At 40.0% G+C, this 16,168-nt stretch overlaps 1 protein-coding gene across 18 annotated transcripts in view; it reads right to left on the reverse strand.

Annotated features, from left to right (window-relative positions):
• The window catches only part of DTNB (dystrobrevin beta), a 217,428-nt gene that overhangs the window by 69,722 nt on the left and 131,538 nt on the right, over window positions 1–16,168 (reverse strand). For all 18 annotated transcript variants that reach the window (XM_073897095.1, XM_073897094.1, XM_073897104.1 and 15 more), the window contains one exon: window positions 8,199–8,276. In XM_073897095.1, coding sequence (XP_073753196.1) covers window positions 8,199–8,276 — 78 coding nt within the window. The remainder of the gene's footprint in view (window positions 1–8,198; window positions 8,277–16,168) is intronic.

A 16,168-nucleotide genomic window follows, 5' to 3' on the forward strand; every position in this document is an offset into this window, starting at 1 on the left:
TGTGTGTGTGTGTGTGTGTGTGTGTGTGTGTGTGTGTGTGTGTGTGTGTGTGTGTAGGTTCTACTGGTCATTTGTTGGATCTGAGTACCTGTCTGTCCTTTGCTAGTGTGAATCTGAGGTAGCTGGAAGAATCTGGATGACAAGAACTCATGCTAAGGTCTGGCTCCTCTGTGTCCCACAGGTACTTCTAACAACATAATCTTGTTATCTTTTTGCCCAAATTTTCCTCCTGTGTTTCAACCACAAGTACCTTAACTTAAGCCAGAAAGGAACCTGGAGGAGAATCATCCATCCCCTTCCTTGGCCCCCCACATCCAAAATCCACAGAGCCTGTCTTCACTCTCAGGATCTCTCAGGCATCTCAGTCTGAACATGGCAACACTGAACTCAGTTTTCCTCCCCAGACCTGTTCCTTCTTCCCCTCTGTTCAGCTGAGAGTCCATAATGGATATAATTCTTGCTCATGTTGAGAACCTCTAGCCTTAGTCCAATGAAAAGAGGAAACTATTAGTTACTATGCCTCTGTAAGCTTCAATTTTTCAAACTTAAGCTTTAAAGTATGGACTTGGAAATACTCAACCTTTTTGTTTGTACTAACCTGAGTTAGAATTGTTGAAGGGTCTACTTTAAATGCTTGAATGGAAATGGAATTTAATCCCAACCGAGAGACAGCTGAAACCTGGCTGTCTGCCTGGGCCATCAGATGGACTTTGGAAATCTGCCAACACTGAGGACCCTGCAGCCCATAAGATTATGTGTTAATTTTCAATTACTCTGTTTTTCTGTCTTTCAAAAATAGATTGGAGAAAAAAGTAATTCTTGTGTTGTCTTGGAGAGATCCTCATGAAGAATTCATGCAAGCTAGTTGTTTCATGATCATGCTTAAATCCTCATTAATTCTTGCTTTTCAACCAAACTCCTCTTTCTTTCTTTAAAAATTTTTTTAAGTAGGCTCCATGCTGGGCATGGAACTCATGACCCTGAGATCAAGGCCTGAACTAAGATCAAGAGTAAGACACGAAACCAAGTGAGCCACTCAGGCACCCCTCAACCAAACTCTTCGTATTCTCATTTCACAGGAGGGAAGAGCATCAGTAGCCTGAGTTCCCAAATGGATAGTTTTCTGGCTTGACCAATTTCAGTTTGCCTCCTTTCTTAGTTGCACCAATATCTCTGTTATTTTCAGTCTAAAACACAGCAGACTGTGGCTTTTGTCATTCTGCAGTATTCTGTAGATAACAAGATAAAACCTTTACCTTGGCACCCATTCATAAAGCCATTTTAATACTATTATAGTGCAACTCATCTCTGTGTCTTCAGCTCAGAAATAATATTTATAGTATGGCTTCTTCTGGCCTTTAAAAAATGCTTTTCCGGGGCGCCTGGATAGCTCCGTTAAATGTCTGACTCTTGATTTTGGCTCAGATCATGATCTCAGGGTGGTGAGATAGAGCCCCATGTCAGCCTGCTTGGGATTCTCGCTCTCCCTCTGCCCCTACCCCAAAACGTTTCTCCTTCTTCCGAAGTACGTGTTAAAGTTAAAAACTTCTGACTGATAAAATCTTGACTTTACTTAAGATTCCTAGCAATTGGTGACTACTCAGAAATAGTGGCTCTAATATTTACCTGTTACCTCCCAAAGACAGTGTTATGTCCCAACACAATACATCTTAATAATCTGAACAGAATAGAAAGCATTATTTAACCCAAGAGAAATAAAAATGAGGTGGTAGGGGAAAAAAGGGTCTCCTGAAACAAATCTATGCTAATGGAGGGGTGATGTAATATACTTACACATGCAGTATTTTTCAGAAACCACCCAAAAAAGAAGCCTATTGCTACGCGTCTCTTCAGCTTCCTACCTTCTCCACAGACAGCAGAACAACCTTCTTTGGAGATTGACCCCTACCCATTCAACCATGTTATTTTAGGTGGGGCCAGCAAACAGAAAACCAGTGGGTAAGTAACACAATCCACAATGGACCAAAAAGATCTTTCATTGGGAGTTTTCAAGTTGGAACAAAGAGAAGGTCAATCACCTCAGGGTAGTGAGCTTATGAAATATGAACACACAGGTGTCATGAATATATTCCCTGTCATGTGAAAGGTAGGTATGTTAGGGAAGAAGCAGCTGACATACAACAGGGAGGAACAATGAGCATGAGCATAGTTGAGGGAGGTAGGGAAACACCTAAGTGAGTTAGAGCCCCCCTGGCTCTGGTCATCCCTGAAGACCAGCCACATACCACTCTGCTCTTCCCACAGTTTGGCTACAAAAACAAAAACCTTCAGGGGCACCTGGGTGGCTCGCGCGTTAAGCGTCTTGACTCTTAGTTCTGGCTCAGGTCATGATCTCAGGGTCCTGAGACTGAGCACCTTGTCGGGCTCCACTCTCAAGGCAGAGTCTGCTTCTCTCCCTCTCCGTCTCCCTCTGCCCTTCCCCCTGCTTGCATGTACACGCTCTCTAAAATAAATTTTAAAAAACCCCCAAAACCTTCTTGTTTTCCCAAAGCTAATTCAAACTGAGCTTCTGTCACTTACGGCCAAGGGTTCTGCCTAAAAGAGAAACTGATACTAGAAGTGGAGAGTAACACTTAGAAGAACTAGCTGAGTCAAGCGGAGGTGTGGATGGTAGCAACACTCCATCCCAAGGAGGGAATACATCAATCTTTGCTACATGGCTACTGAGAAAAGCAACTGGTTAAACTGAAATCTCTAAGATCCTGGAACTTAGATCTTGTGCCCCTAATGGCCAGAGTTCCAGGCACCGTGGGAGGAATAACAGGATGGAGCAGGGATTTCCTGAAGTCTTCAGAATGATGTTGCAAGGGAGATAGGTTGTCTGAAAGCAGTTGTCTCAGCCCACTGAGGGTGAGATAATTAAGACAACTAGGGTCTTATGGGGGTTGTATTGTTCCAGAAAACCCAAACATAAACCTCCACACTTTGGCAGAGTGGGGTAGGGGCAGTTACCCAGTATGTAGACAATCTGTGGCTCTAAGTGCTTCCTGGACAGACTACCAGCCAACTGTTCTGCATCCTCCTTTTCAGAGCCTTCTCATTTCTGGGGAGGGCTTTCTTCTGGGCTCCTCTTGCTGTCAGCTGAGGCTCTGGTCTTCTCCAATCCATAAATCAGTTTCCGGTCACCCATCTGCTCTGCTGCTTCCAAATTCTCATTGCTATTGCCTCCTCTTCCGTTTCTCTTTCTTCTTGTGAGTTTTTACTCAAGATAATCTCTTGGCTGTCATTTTGGTGGTGTTTCAAAAGGAAACATAGGCAAATGTGGCTCAATATGCCATGTTGTGTGTCACTTCCCTTTCCCCACTATCCAAGTTACAATTCTCCTCCTTCCCGATCTATGCCTTCTATACTGGGTGCATAGTGCTCACAACTTATTATTTGCTTCAGGGTAGGATGGGCTAATGAGTCACAAAAAGACATACAGAGACCTGACCTGGATGAGTGGACATAGCCTAGGTATCTAGCACCCAGGGCTGTTATAGGAGGTGGAGAGACTCCTGGGAGATACGTGCACGCATTCACAGTTTTACATGGAATGCATTATGTGCGTCATGTGAAGGAAAGCCCTGTTGTTGGAAACGCAATGAGAAGGTGCGTAGGGCGTGTGTATGTACACACTTTTGCACACATTGGTGTACTGGGTAGCAAAACAGTGGTCTGCCAACAACCTTGTTATTTGTCTTTCCCATGGCCTCTCTCTTCTGTTCTTGACAGTATAACCTTCTTTTGGGGAAATGCTCCTCCCTCCGTCTTGATGATGTAGGTCTAATGGGTGTGGCCCATCACAGACACACAGACCGGCAGTAATACAGCCCAGGACAGCAGGAATCCTTCCTTGGAGTTTTCTAATCCAAGGTAGAAAAACACAACCTCTTGAGTGGCGACTCTGTGGCTGTGCACCTGAGGCCATCGGCAGTATTAGGAGAAGGTGCTTCACAGCAGCAGGGAATGGAGATGGCATTCTGAGAGTAACCAAGAGATGGAGAAGCTACAGGTGGGCATCCCGGCAGCTTTTCCATTGCTTTTGTGATCCATGAACATTTCTGCCCTTTGCTTCCTGCTTTTGCCTTTGTCTTTGTGGGGTTGTCCCTTTTTTTCCTTCTTGTTTTTTTTAACTAAGAACAGGTAACATGAGATCTAACCACTTAACACATTTTTAAATGTGTACAGTGTAGTAGCCATTATGAACACAATGTTATAAAGCAGATCATTAAAACTTAAACTTTTTCATCTTGCTTAACTGGGTTTGTGCTTTTTGATGTTAAATTTTAATACCTGAAGTTAAAAAGAGTTGATACTAATATACCAACCAAATGCACAAAGCATAAGTTTGATACTGGAAGTCTTTGTTACTGCCATGGTTCTATGAAATGCCCAGAGAATTGTGAAAGTTTAAATATTCATAAAAAGTCATAAAGCAAAGGCTTTAGGAGATACTAAAAAAATTAAAAATATTGGCATCATTTACCATATTGGTCTGAAAGTACATTATGATTAGAAACAGTACAATAGTCCACAGAATAATATCACCATCCTCATTCTGAACCCTGTGGAAGGAGAGCGACTGAAGCAAGCTTCGGAGGAATCAGGTAGAAGGGGGGATTTTAAGTCTCTGTTTAAAAGTTTTGAAAGTTTTTTGTTGTTTGTTTTTAAGTGTATTGTTTTGGTTCTTTTGAAAGAAAGCAAATTTCCAGAAACTAATCATACTGAAGCAAAAAATGAAATTTCTACTCAATTATAGCAATTTCAATACAGGCATACTGAAAGAATATCATACAAAGCAAACCCCTACAGTGGACCCTTACAGGAACATAATTCATAGTATCTCACATGACAGCCAGCATCTCTGAATTTAAGGTTTTCTTCTTTAAAAAGTAACTCTTGGGGTGCCTAGGTGGCTCAGTCATTAAGCGTCTGCCTTCAGCTTGGGTCATGATCCAGGGGTCCTGGGATCAAGCCCCATATCGGGCTCCCTGCTTGGCGGGAAGCCTGCTTCTCCCTCTCCCACACCCCCTGCTTGTGTCCCCTCTCTCACTGTCTCTCTCTCTGTCAAATAAATAAATAAAATCTTAAAAAAAAAAAAAAAGTAACTCTTGGGGTGCCTGGATGGCTTAGTCGGTTACGTGTCCAACTCTTGACTGTGGCTCAGACCATGATCTCGGAGTCCTGGGATCAAGCCCTGTGTCGGTCTCTGCATTCATCAGGGAGTGGGCTTGAGGATTCTCTCTCTCTCTCTCTCCCTCTTCTTCTGCCCCGAGGCCTGCTCATGCACATGCACCCACTCTCTTTCTAAAATAAATAAATCTTTAAAAAGTAAATAAATAAAAATAAAAAGTGAACTCATATTTGTGACAATCTTCTATTTGGACTAATACAGTATTTTTGACCCTTGTGGCTGTCACTATTTTTATACCCACTGCCTACTGAAAAGGTAGAAACCGTAGCTCTTAAATTTTTCTTGCATTTTTATTTCTGTGCATGTTTTGTCTGATTCAGTGATTTATTTCTTATGCTGAGCTCTAAAGGAACTTTAATTCCCTTGAGGATTCTCTGCCCCAGCAGAGACGGTTCTGTGATTGGGCTGATGTGCTGGGTTCCTAGCTTTCATCAGACTCTGGAGACACGGGTCTGACGACATTCAGAGGAGGAAAGAAAAACTGATGAGTCCTTAAGGAAGTATATAGAATACTAGCTGGGAAATTTACCAGGTTTGATAACTTGGGCCATGAAAAGCCAAATCTATGAATTATGCAATTAATGTCCACATGTTACATCATAATCTCATCCCAAATATAAATGAAATCTCCTAAAATTCTAAGGACTAAATCGTTAGGGTGGGACCATCTTGTTCTCATATGGCCTCTACTCCAGCAACTACTCTTCTCCATAAATGAAAGCGCCCAGTCTTCCGTTCTGGCCCGCTAAGGTCTTGGCTGCCTTTTTTTGCTGCTCAACCCCTATACAGTGTGACAACCACCTTGAGGATTGACCAACTCTACTAGACTTAGCTCAGCTAGAAAGAGGTACTAGCTAAACTGTTGACTTTAAAATAAAATCTTAATCCAGGCTATAGTATACCACCTGAAACAACTTTCAAAAGTGACTGACAACTGCCGCTGGCCACTTAATCCTAAGTCTGGGCTCAATACCACAACACCCAGCATAAAGGCTGGTCCTTTCACAGAAGCAGCAGTGATTATCATTGTTCCTGAGCCCCCTCTTTCAGTCTTCTCAAGCAAAAAACATTGTTCAGAAAGAGCTCCCCCTCCCCCCGCAATAGCCTCTGGCAGCTACATTCAGCTGCGGTCACTGAATGTCTGGGGCCTTGGTCACCAGGCACTTAGGGCCCTCAGGGACTCAAGTGACTCAGAGTGACAAAACTAGTAAATGAAGAGAACTCAGACGAAGTGACACGCTAATAGCTGGCCTTGCTAAGACTAATCTACCACATGCAAGCTGACTTGTTTCAATAATCCACCTTGGTTTCTTGGTTGTGAAATGGAAACATCCCTGGAGTTGATATTTAGATTCCAGGTCTGGATTTGAACACTAAGGGTGTTTTAATATAAAAAATTAAGGACTAAGGTCAGCAAGGGTTGCCGCAATATCTCAGTTGGTAGGAGAGGTTTAATTGTTCTGTATCCTTCCAGAAGCTCTCTGTTCTCCTTGAAAGGGTATTATTTGTAAGTTACCTCTTCGTACCCACTTGTTCTCTCATTAGTTTACTTCTTAAATAATGAAAACAGTATCTTAAATTCTCACATAACCCCACAAGGTAGACACTCTTATTGTCCCCATTCTATAAATTTAAAAAATGAAGATACGAATCTTGTTCAAGGTCAGGGGAGGGCCAGGATCCAAATGCCGATAGTCTGGCTCAAGTCTATGCTCTGGGCATCGATACCCCTCAACTCTGCCCAAAGGAAGTGGTGTGGCTGTTCCCTGATGGTAGTGACTCAGGAAGATGGAGGGCAAGCGCTCTTACCTGGTTGGTCTTGAGTCTCCTAGTGAATAACACTGCATTATCAGGTCACTCTAATTTATTAAGTCCCTAACTCCTCTATTCCAGGGTAGCCTTACAGTGCACTCCTTAGCTTCCTTCCAAGCCTCTTTCCCAAACTTGCTTGATGGTAAGAATCACCTGGAATACTTATTGTTGAAGGTGTGGCTTCTCAGGATCTCAGGATCCACTGGGTTTGATGTTGTCCCAGAAGATTACATTTTTAACAACCAACCTAGATGATTCTTCCGAGTCTTCTCATCAGTCAAGTTTGGGAAACAGTGCTCCAGGAGTTTTAGCCAATGGGAACGAACACAGTTGATCTTAAGTATATTACATGTTAAGTCAAAGTATCATTAAGAAGATGACATTCCTATAGCTGAATTATCCAAAGCAATCAGTACATATGGCACAAAGTAGTTTTCTTCAGGAAGAACTTGGGGAGTCAGTTGGAATGTCTTTGTTGTTTTTTTTTTCTTCTCTTTGGGTGATGACTGTTAGAAAGAATTCTTTAATGGCTATGCCCTTGAGGGAGTTCCTGCAATGCTCTGATTATGGAACAGCTCAAATCAAACAGAACGTAAGCCATTTTATAGAGTTCTTTTAAGTCCTAAGAGAATTTTGGAGAAGAGTAAATTAAATAAAGAAGAGAAAGGAGTACACAGCTCTAGTTCCTTGTAGGACCCTAAAGGAAACTCCTTGTATAACTAAGAGAGAGACTCAGGCTTTCAACTTAAATGTTCATGAATCATATACAGAATGATTTAGGAGAATATCAGAGATTAATTCAATTCACACAGTCTAATCAGGAAGCAGAAACGATCTTTGACATTTAAAGAACACAAATGCAAAATTGTTGTAATTCATGATCATCAAAATACTGTTTAATGTTAAAAAAAAAAAAGATCTCAAAAGTGCCTCATCTGCTTTGACACTCTCTCTATTCACTGCTTATCACAAATGAAGAGCTTCCACCCCAGGCACCACTCACAAGCCGACTCCTTCGGGTGCTATATTTACGAGTTAGTAGGAAAAAAAGGAAGAAAAAAATTAGAAAATCATACTAAAAGACAGTTAAAGGAGAAGAAAGCAAGCCAATCCTTTACGTCCTATGGAATGCTCTGCTTCCCAGGCCAGGCCAACTCTGAGCAGTGACTGAGGCACGAACCCTACATACCTCTTGGTGGGGGTGGGCGCTCCGGAGGACGTGTGGCTCACCATGGTGTCATTCATATTAGTCAGCGGCCGAGGTGGACTGAAAGCAAAGACATTTACATTATATTAATAATTACCAACATGACCAGGGGAAACAAATGAAAGAGTGATAAGAGCAAAGGAACCAACTATCATTCCTCCTGATAAGCACAGTGGGAGCCAGGTGGGAATCGATACGTGCAGCCCAAGCAAACTCCACAGGAAGGGTTCTCGAGCTCAAAGCCAACGGGCCATAGAGCTGTGCTGTACCAGGAGGAGTGACCAATTCCACACACACTGCAACAGGGATTAACTCCGCTGGCTTTTGTTTCCTAGTTTAGGACACAAGTCTGAGCTGCTACTTAATTAATTTCTCTGCATTGTAGGTGTTTTCCAGCGTTATGAGACCTTTGATGTTTGTGGTATACAGGTCACAATAGCGACATGCATGTTTTTCCTGGTTTGGTTAGAGATCACTGTCTTCCCTCGGACTTAGTTCCCATATTTTTTCCAAAACAGACTGTTAAATACTAAATTCTTTTATTAGTCCTTTACTAGAACCTTAACAATTTTATACTGATCCTCTAATTAGAATGCTTCCTTTAATAACCTAGTCCAAATTTAAATTTGAAGGTAAGTATTTTTAAAAACTTGTCTTTAGCGCTGGTTTTCTGGAGTCAAGGTCTATTGCTTCCTCTTGGAGAGTCTTAAATGAATGAATCCAAACTTACCAAAAGGGATCTATGATTTTGCCTTTCAGCCATCTTCAGCTCCTCTCCCTCCCCACCAAGTTCAGCTGCAAAGGGTTTCTGTCTTGCATTTGGAGCCACATGACTATTGCTAAATATTACTCCTGGGAAATCTCTCACTTCCTCTTCTAAATTGAAAGAAGTACTTTTCAGAGAAATTTGTCCATCAAAGCCAAAAAGTGAAGTAGAAAAGTCCTTCTCATATTTAGATGCTGGGAACTAGCTCCTGGTTTCTCCTTATATTTAAATGCTGAGTTAATTATATAAAGTGTTTTTGTAGAGGTTATACTTAGCAAGTTTTGGTGAATATTAAGGGACCAGAGTCTTTGCTATTTTGCAGGTTTTACAGTACACTCAAACAGAGACTCAAGGGAAAATTTTCAGGTAAAGCCAAGGAATCTAAAGGAAAGGTTAAGAAGGATGGATCAATCTATCTATCAAACTACCTGCGTAAATACCTACCTACCTACCTACCTCTGTACCTGTCTATATACACTCCTCCCTTTCTTTTAACTCAATTCCATTTCTGGGTAAGGAAATATTTTAAATGATCTTCCACTTAATGGAGAGGATCAAAGATGGAATGTAATTTGCAGGGAACAGATTTACGTCTCCTAATTTTTAAGCCACAGCACTATGTTTACTGTTACACATTCCTCCCTTTACGTGACAAGTCACAAAGACATTCAGAATTGAAATATGCCTTTCTAGGCAAGAATTTAATTCCACACTATTCATCTCCCTACCTATCTTCCAGGCAGGTATCCAATATTGCCCCCAAACTTTCAAGCCTATTAATGCCCGCGGCTGTGCTGCGTTATAATCAATCAATCGTTTTAGGCGGACTAATTAAAATGAATACAGAGATTAACTTAATTTTCATCCTAAATTTATATTTTTGCCTCTAGTCCTTTTAAATCAATTGTCCAAATGGAACAAGGAGACAATTCCTATGAGAGAAACAAATCCAACACCATAACTTTTCATGCTTGAGGGCACCAGAAACATTCTGCTCCTGAAAATAGAATGGGTTTTGCCTCTTTAATATATTGTTATTCGTAACCCATTTCCCAAATAAGATAAGGACATGCTCATGTTGCTTTCAGAACTAATGCAGTTACCTAGTATTTTTCAATATTGAAGATACTACTACATTCAATTTCCTGTCTGATATTCTCAGAGGAAAAATGACAATAGAAAAAAAAAACTTTTAAAAAATTTCTTACACATGGATCCATGTGATAAAATTTCATGATTTGTAGTATTTTGTTTGGTCTGATGCCACAAAAGTCATTACTAATCATCTCTATCTCTTGGCAGATATCATGCACAATTATCTTAGAGCACACATAACAAAGCCTTTTCTCTAATATTCAGAACCAGACAGTAATGATTACACTGTAAGTTGGAAGCTAATCATACCTCCCCCCAAAACTTCATAGCCTTTGTGAACTTCTAGCATGTTTTGCTAGAGAAATAGGTACTATGTGTTTGAGTTCCAAAATGAAAGACGTATTTGGAAACATAAAGGGGGTCTTTACTGTAGGATCTACCAAAGACCCACAATTCACTGTAAAAGCCAACAATTCAGACGTGGTCTGAGAAGATATAAAATACCATAAATGACTTCTGGCTTAAATGACTTCTGTTTCATAGTTCCTGTAAGACAGCTGAAAGAATGCTTCCAGGTGTGAAGTAGACATTAATGGTACCAGTTACAGAAAGTTACAAAGCAGAATTGATCCAAGTTATCAGATCAGTTTTGGTAGTCTTCTTTAACATTCAAAACCTGTTGAATACCTTGAACAGGTCACCAGATGTTCTATATTGTCCTTTGATGAAGATCTCAGCAAGGTATCTTTAGACACTAATGAGTTCTGTGATACCCAAATGACCACCAACTGTCACTTGGTACAAATTCGGAAGGTTCCTTCTTTGTTCATTAAGACATGCCAATTTTTTGATGAGAAGATAGAAGCAAATGGATGATACAAATAGAAGTAATCTGCTACGCAGAAGAGGTAGGTATAAAAAGAAGACTTGGAGAGAATTTTTAAAATCTTAATCAAAAGGAAAGAAGCATTCTTACTGGGTGCCTACTCATAAAAGATAAGTAAGACTATTTTTACCTCAATAACCTAATCATATATTGATGAAGACAGATATATAAACAAATTATCACTATGCAAAGTAGTGAGAGCAGCAACACAAGTACAAAGTGTTGAGTCCAGTGAAGAGCAGTGACTCCTGCCTGGAGGAAGGAGGGGCAAGAGTAGTCAGGGTGAGCTAACATTGAGGAGAGAGATTCCCAGCTACAGAAAAAAGTTAAGGGCACCCTAGATGGACAAAGTGATATGGAAAAAGGGACTGAAACCCAAAAGTACGTGGCATATTTGGGGCTAACTTAGTTGGCGGGACTCAAAGGCACTTGAAGGGGAGTAGCTGAAAATGCCTCTGGAAAAGTAGATTAGGGCCAGGATGTGAATGAAGCCTGTTCTACCATAAGCTAAGAAGTGTGGACTTTATACTAGAAGCAGTGGGGGAAGCACAGAACACTTTCAAGTCAAAGGATGATGTACCTATGGTTGGGCTTTGAAAAGATAACCTGAGAAGCTTGTAAATCATTGGTTTTAATCAAAGGTGTGCATAGGAATCATCTTGGAAGCTTTCTGTAAAACAAGGTACCCAAGGTCTACCCTCAATTTAGTGAACCTAAATCTTGAGGGGAAAGAGGACTTTTTCTAATGCTTACCCCATTTAAAAATCATTTATGTACAGTGGATTGGGAAGAAGGATGGAATGGAAGCTGGGAGACGAATTAAGAGGTTATAACAATTGTCCAGGTCAGGGATTATAAGGGTGGACAGTGGGAAAGAGAGAAAAGAAAAAATACTGCTCAGGTAAAAAAGATAAGGTAGGGGCGCCTGGGTGGCTCAGTCGTTAAGGGTCTGCCTTCGGCTCAGGTCATGGTCCCGGGGTCCTGGGATCGAGCCCCGCATCGGGCTCCCTGCTCGGTGGGAAGCCTGCTTCTCCCTCTCCCACCCCCCCCCGCTTGTGTTCCTGCTGTCGCTATCTCTCTCTCTCTGTGTCAAATAAAAAAATGAATAAAATCTTAAAAAAAAAAAAGATAAGGTAGAAGAACTGAGTCAGGTACGTGATATCTAGAAAGCAGTTGGAAGAAGGAGAATAGGAACCCAGGTGAGATAATCAAGTTTGAAAATAATTGAGCATCATCATTTAAATTGTAGCTATTCATTTGAGTATTCTGATCACTATAAAGGTGTATTTTGATTTACTGTTTTCAAATAGAGCAGGATAGGTTTGCAGAAATATCCAGTAAGAGGGTGGCTTAGAGAAAAGGTAAAGAGCTTCTAGTTACTGGTGAGATACACCTCTTACTATAAAGTAAAAATTTCATTTACAGGTACAAGTCATTTTCACATTACTTCCCCTATGACCAGACCACTCCATTCTGGCGGATGCTCTGGAATGTGCACTAACTTGAAATTAAAATTGCTACAGAATCTCTCTTAAGGTTTTGAAAGCTAGGAATAGATGATAAATAATTCATCACGCATTTAAAATCTTACAGGACAAATTATATATAACTGTATATTTCTTTTTTCACTTATCAACTATTTGTTCTCTACAAAGTGGGTGGTATGGTGCTAGCTGCTGGGGATAAAAATGAAAAAGATAAAAACTTAAGTCCTATGAGGAAGAAAAATTATTTACAATAGAAATAATTTATAGAAAAAATAATTACAATATAATGCAATAAGTATTTAATAGAAGTAAGAAAAATTGCAACATGCCATGGGAAAATATTGAGATCACCTTACCACATAAAGAAAAATGTATTTCCAGGGTGTTAAAGAGCTAAATGTAAATGTTAAATTATATAAATTAGAAAAAATCATATGGGTCTATGGATAGAGAGGAGTTGCTAAGCTTCCTCTCTCGCTGTCTCTCTCTGTCAAATAAATAAAATCTTTAAAAAAAATTCTTAAAAATAAATAAATAAATAAAAATAATGATCATGTTTTTTAAAAAGGTAATCCTTAGTGCTGGAGAGGATTTTCTGACATAGCTTGTTAATTTACTACATAAGAGTGAAAGTATGAAGTTAAGCAAAATTTCTAGAGGGCAATTTGGCAACACGTCCATCAAAGATCTTTAAAAATGTTCATTTTGGGGCGCCTGGGTGGCTCAGTCATTAAGCGTCTGCCTTCGGCTCAGGTCATGATCCCAGGATCCTGGGATCGAGCCCCGCATTGGGCTCCCTACTCTGCCGGAAAGCCTGCTTCTCCCTCTCCCACTTCCCCTGCTTGTATTCCCTCTCGCTGTTTCTCTCTGTCAAATAAATAAGTAAAATCTTTAAAAAATAAATAAATAAAATAAAAAAATAAAAATGTTCATTTTGACTCAGCAATTCCCTAAGAATCTATATTCCAAGGAATTAATCAGAAATGCAAAGATAGGTTTGTATTTTAAAATATTTATGGAAATATTACTTACAGTAAGATAATTCTGGAAGAAACTTAACTGTTCAAATACGAGGGAAAGGAAAAGTAAGCCCTACTACATTCGTAATTATAGGATATTATGCTGTCATTAAAATATAATGCTTATTAAGACTTTCCAAATGCCTACCATGTAAGCAGTAAACAAGAAGGGCAAGATAGCCCTAATAACAGCTAACAATTACTGAATGTTTGATGCATACCTGTCAGACACCGTGTTTAAAGCCTTAAATATATTATTTATTTTATCCTCACAGTAACCCTGTGAAGTAAAATAAAATTATACATACACACACCATGGTCTCAGCTAAATAATATAATATTATAACAGTAATGTAATATTATAATATAATAAGTGTAAAGCAAAGTATCTGAAGGAAATATGTCAAAATGTCAAGAGAAGTGTAATTATGGGTAACTTTTTCCTGTCTATTTACACTTTCCTGTATTTCCCCAAATTCTCCAGTTAAATTTTTCCTGATTTTCAGAGAAAAAGATGCTTAATGTAAAAAAAAAAAAATGTATAAAGTAGGTAAAAAAAAAAAAAGACAAAAACAAAAGGGGTGCCTGGATGGCTCAGTCACTTAAGGATCCAACTCTTGATTTTGGCTCAGGTCAAGATCTCGGGGTGTAGGATGGAGCTCCACATCGGGCTTCTTGCTGGGCGTGGAGGCTGCTTGAGATTCTCTCCCTTCCTCTCCCTTCCTCTCCCTCTGTCCCTCCCCTTCCCTCCAGGGGGCGGGGAGGGGCACAAAAAAAGACAAAAAGGAAAAATAGAAGCTATAACACCACGGAGTCAAATTTTCTAAAGTGTACTGTTATCCTTAAGAAAGCAAACTGAAGGAAAGTGTTTAACCAACTGAAGTCTGTTAGTAGACAAAAGACCTTCAAATGATTTAAGTAGATACATAATTGCACAACCCCCAACATCCTTACCACCACAATCCTTCAAAAGAAAGTCAAGAAAACATATTAGATCAGGCTACCTTAGGGGCGCCTGGATGGCTCAGTTGGTTAAGTGACTGCCTTTGGCTCAGGTCATGATCCTGGAGCCCCAGGATCGAGTCCTGCATCGGGCTCCCTGCTCTGTGGGGAGTCTGCTTCTCCCTCTGACCCTCCCATGTGCTCTCTCTCCCTCATTCTCTCTCTCTCTCTCAAATAAGTAAATAAAATCTTAAAAAAAAAAAAAAAGCTTAGATCAGGCTACCTTATTTCCTCTACCAGACTATAAGAAATTTGTGTGTGTGAGTGTTTTAATCATTGTATTTCAACTACCCGGCAGAGTATGAGACATGGCTCAGGCTTCTATGGAATATTTGCTGGTCATGAGTTAGCACCATGCTGTGGAATACAGAGGAGTGAAGAGTGGATGAGAAATCGTCTTTCTGTTAACTTCAGCTTTGGTGAGACTATTCTCAGAGCATGGAGTAACAACATAATCAGTGGTTGTATTTGGTAAATATATTTGTATTGTTCGCATCCACAGCAGGTTTGCATATGTGACTTTGTCATGGAATCACCAGAATGGAGGGTCTTTTTTTTTTTTTTTAAGATTTCATTTATTTGACAGAGAGAGACACAGCGAGAGAGGAAACACAAGCAGGGGGGCGTGGGAGAGGGAGAAGCAGGCCTCCCACAGAGCAGGGAATCCGATGCGGGGCTTGATCCCAGGACGCTGGGATCATGACCTGAGCCGAAGGCAGACGCTTAAAGACTGAGCCACCCAGGCGCCCATGGAGTGTCTTTAATAATAACAAAAGCAGCAATACTTGTTGCATGCTTAATATGTATCACACTCAGTTCAAACGTTTCCCAAGGATTCACTTATTTAAACCTCACAACCACCAATGAGACAGATACTATTATTAACTTTATTTTACAGAGGGAGACACCAAGGCACAAAGAAGTAATCGACCGGAGGTCACAGCTAAATTGTGGCAGAAGTAGGATCTGAACCAAGGCAGTATGGCTCTTGTGTCTCTGTTCTTAGTTAATCATTATGGTACAGTGTCTCTACTACCTTTGATTACTACGCTTTTAGAAAAGCTTACTTGAGACTGTTTAGTCTATAAATTAAAAACAAAGGCATGGTGTTAGATCATAGTTCTTAAAAATTATTTCTGTAGGAAATAATCTATTTCTATAGGTCAATTAAAAATTGTTTTTATAGGAAGGTAAAACTATATACCCCTGGAGTATAGTTTTGGGGTGATTTATTCTCTCCCCTATCACATTATTAGAGCTCTGTATTATGAATGCTTATCTGAACTCAGACCACCTGGCCGCAGAGCTCCCATCCTTCGCCACTTCTAGGCTGCCTTAAGGAAAACGAAACAAACTGGTATAAATTGTTTCCTTCAAAAACAGAGCTCTAATTTATTAAGATGAATTTAAAATCTAATTTTAATTTCAAAGGTCTTGTGGATTCATCATCTCAGCCTAACAAACTACATATATTTAATGAGCAAATTTCTATTCTATCAGCCAGATTGCTGATTTAAAAAAAAAAAAAAAGGAGTTTAACACTGGGCTCAGGAACAACACTGAGTGTAATTACTTGTTTTGGTTTTCTAAGTTGACTCAGCTCCAGAGGTAAACACTTTTTGGGCAGGACTCTCTAACCAAGGATGTGAAAATATGATGTTGTTATTTAAGTAAAATTGCTACCTAAAAATTGTGCA

Source organism: Callorhinus ursinus, unplaced genomic scaffold (genome assembly GCF_003265705.2).
Source record: "Callorhinus ursinus isolate GAN/ISIS: 27379988/994484 unplaced genomic scaffold, GSC_fseal_2.0 scaffold10, whole genome shotgun sequence".
Classification (NCBI taxonomy): Eukaryota; Metazoa; Chordata; class Mammalia; order Carnivora; family Otariidae; genus Callorhinus; species Callorhinus ursinus.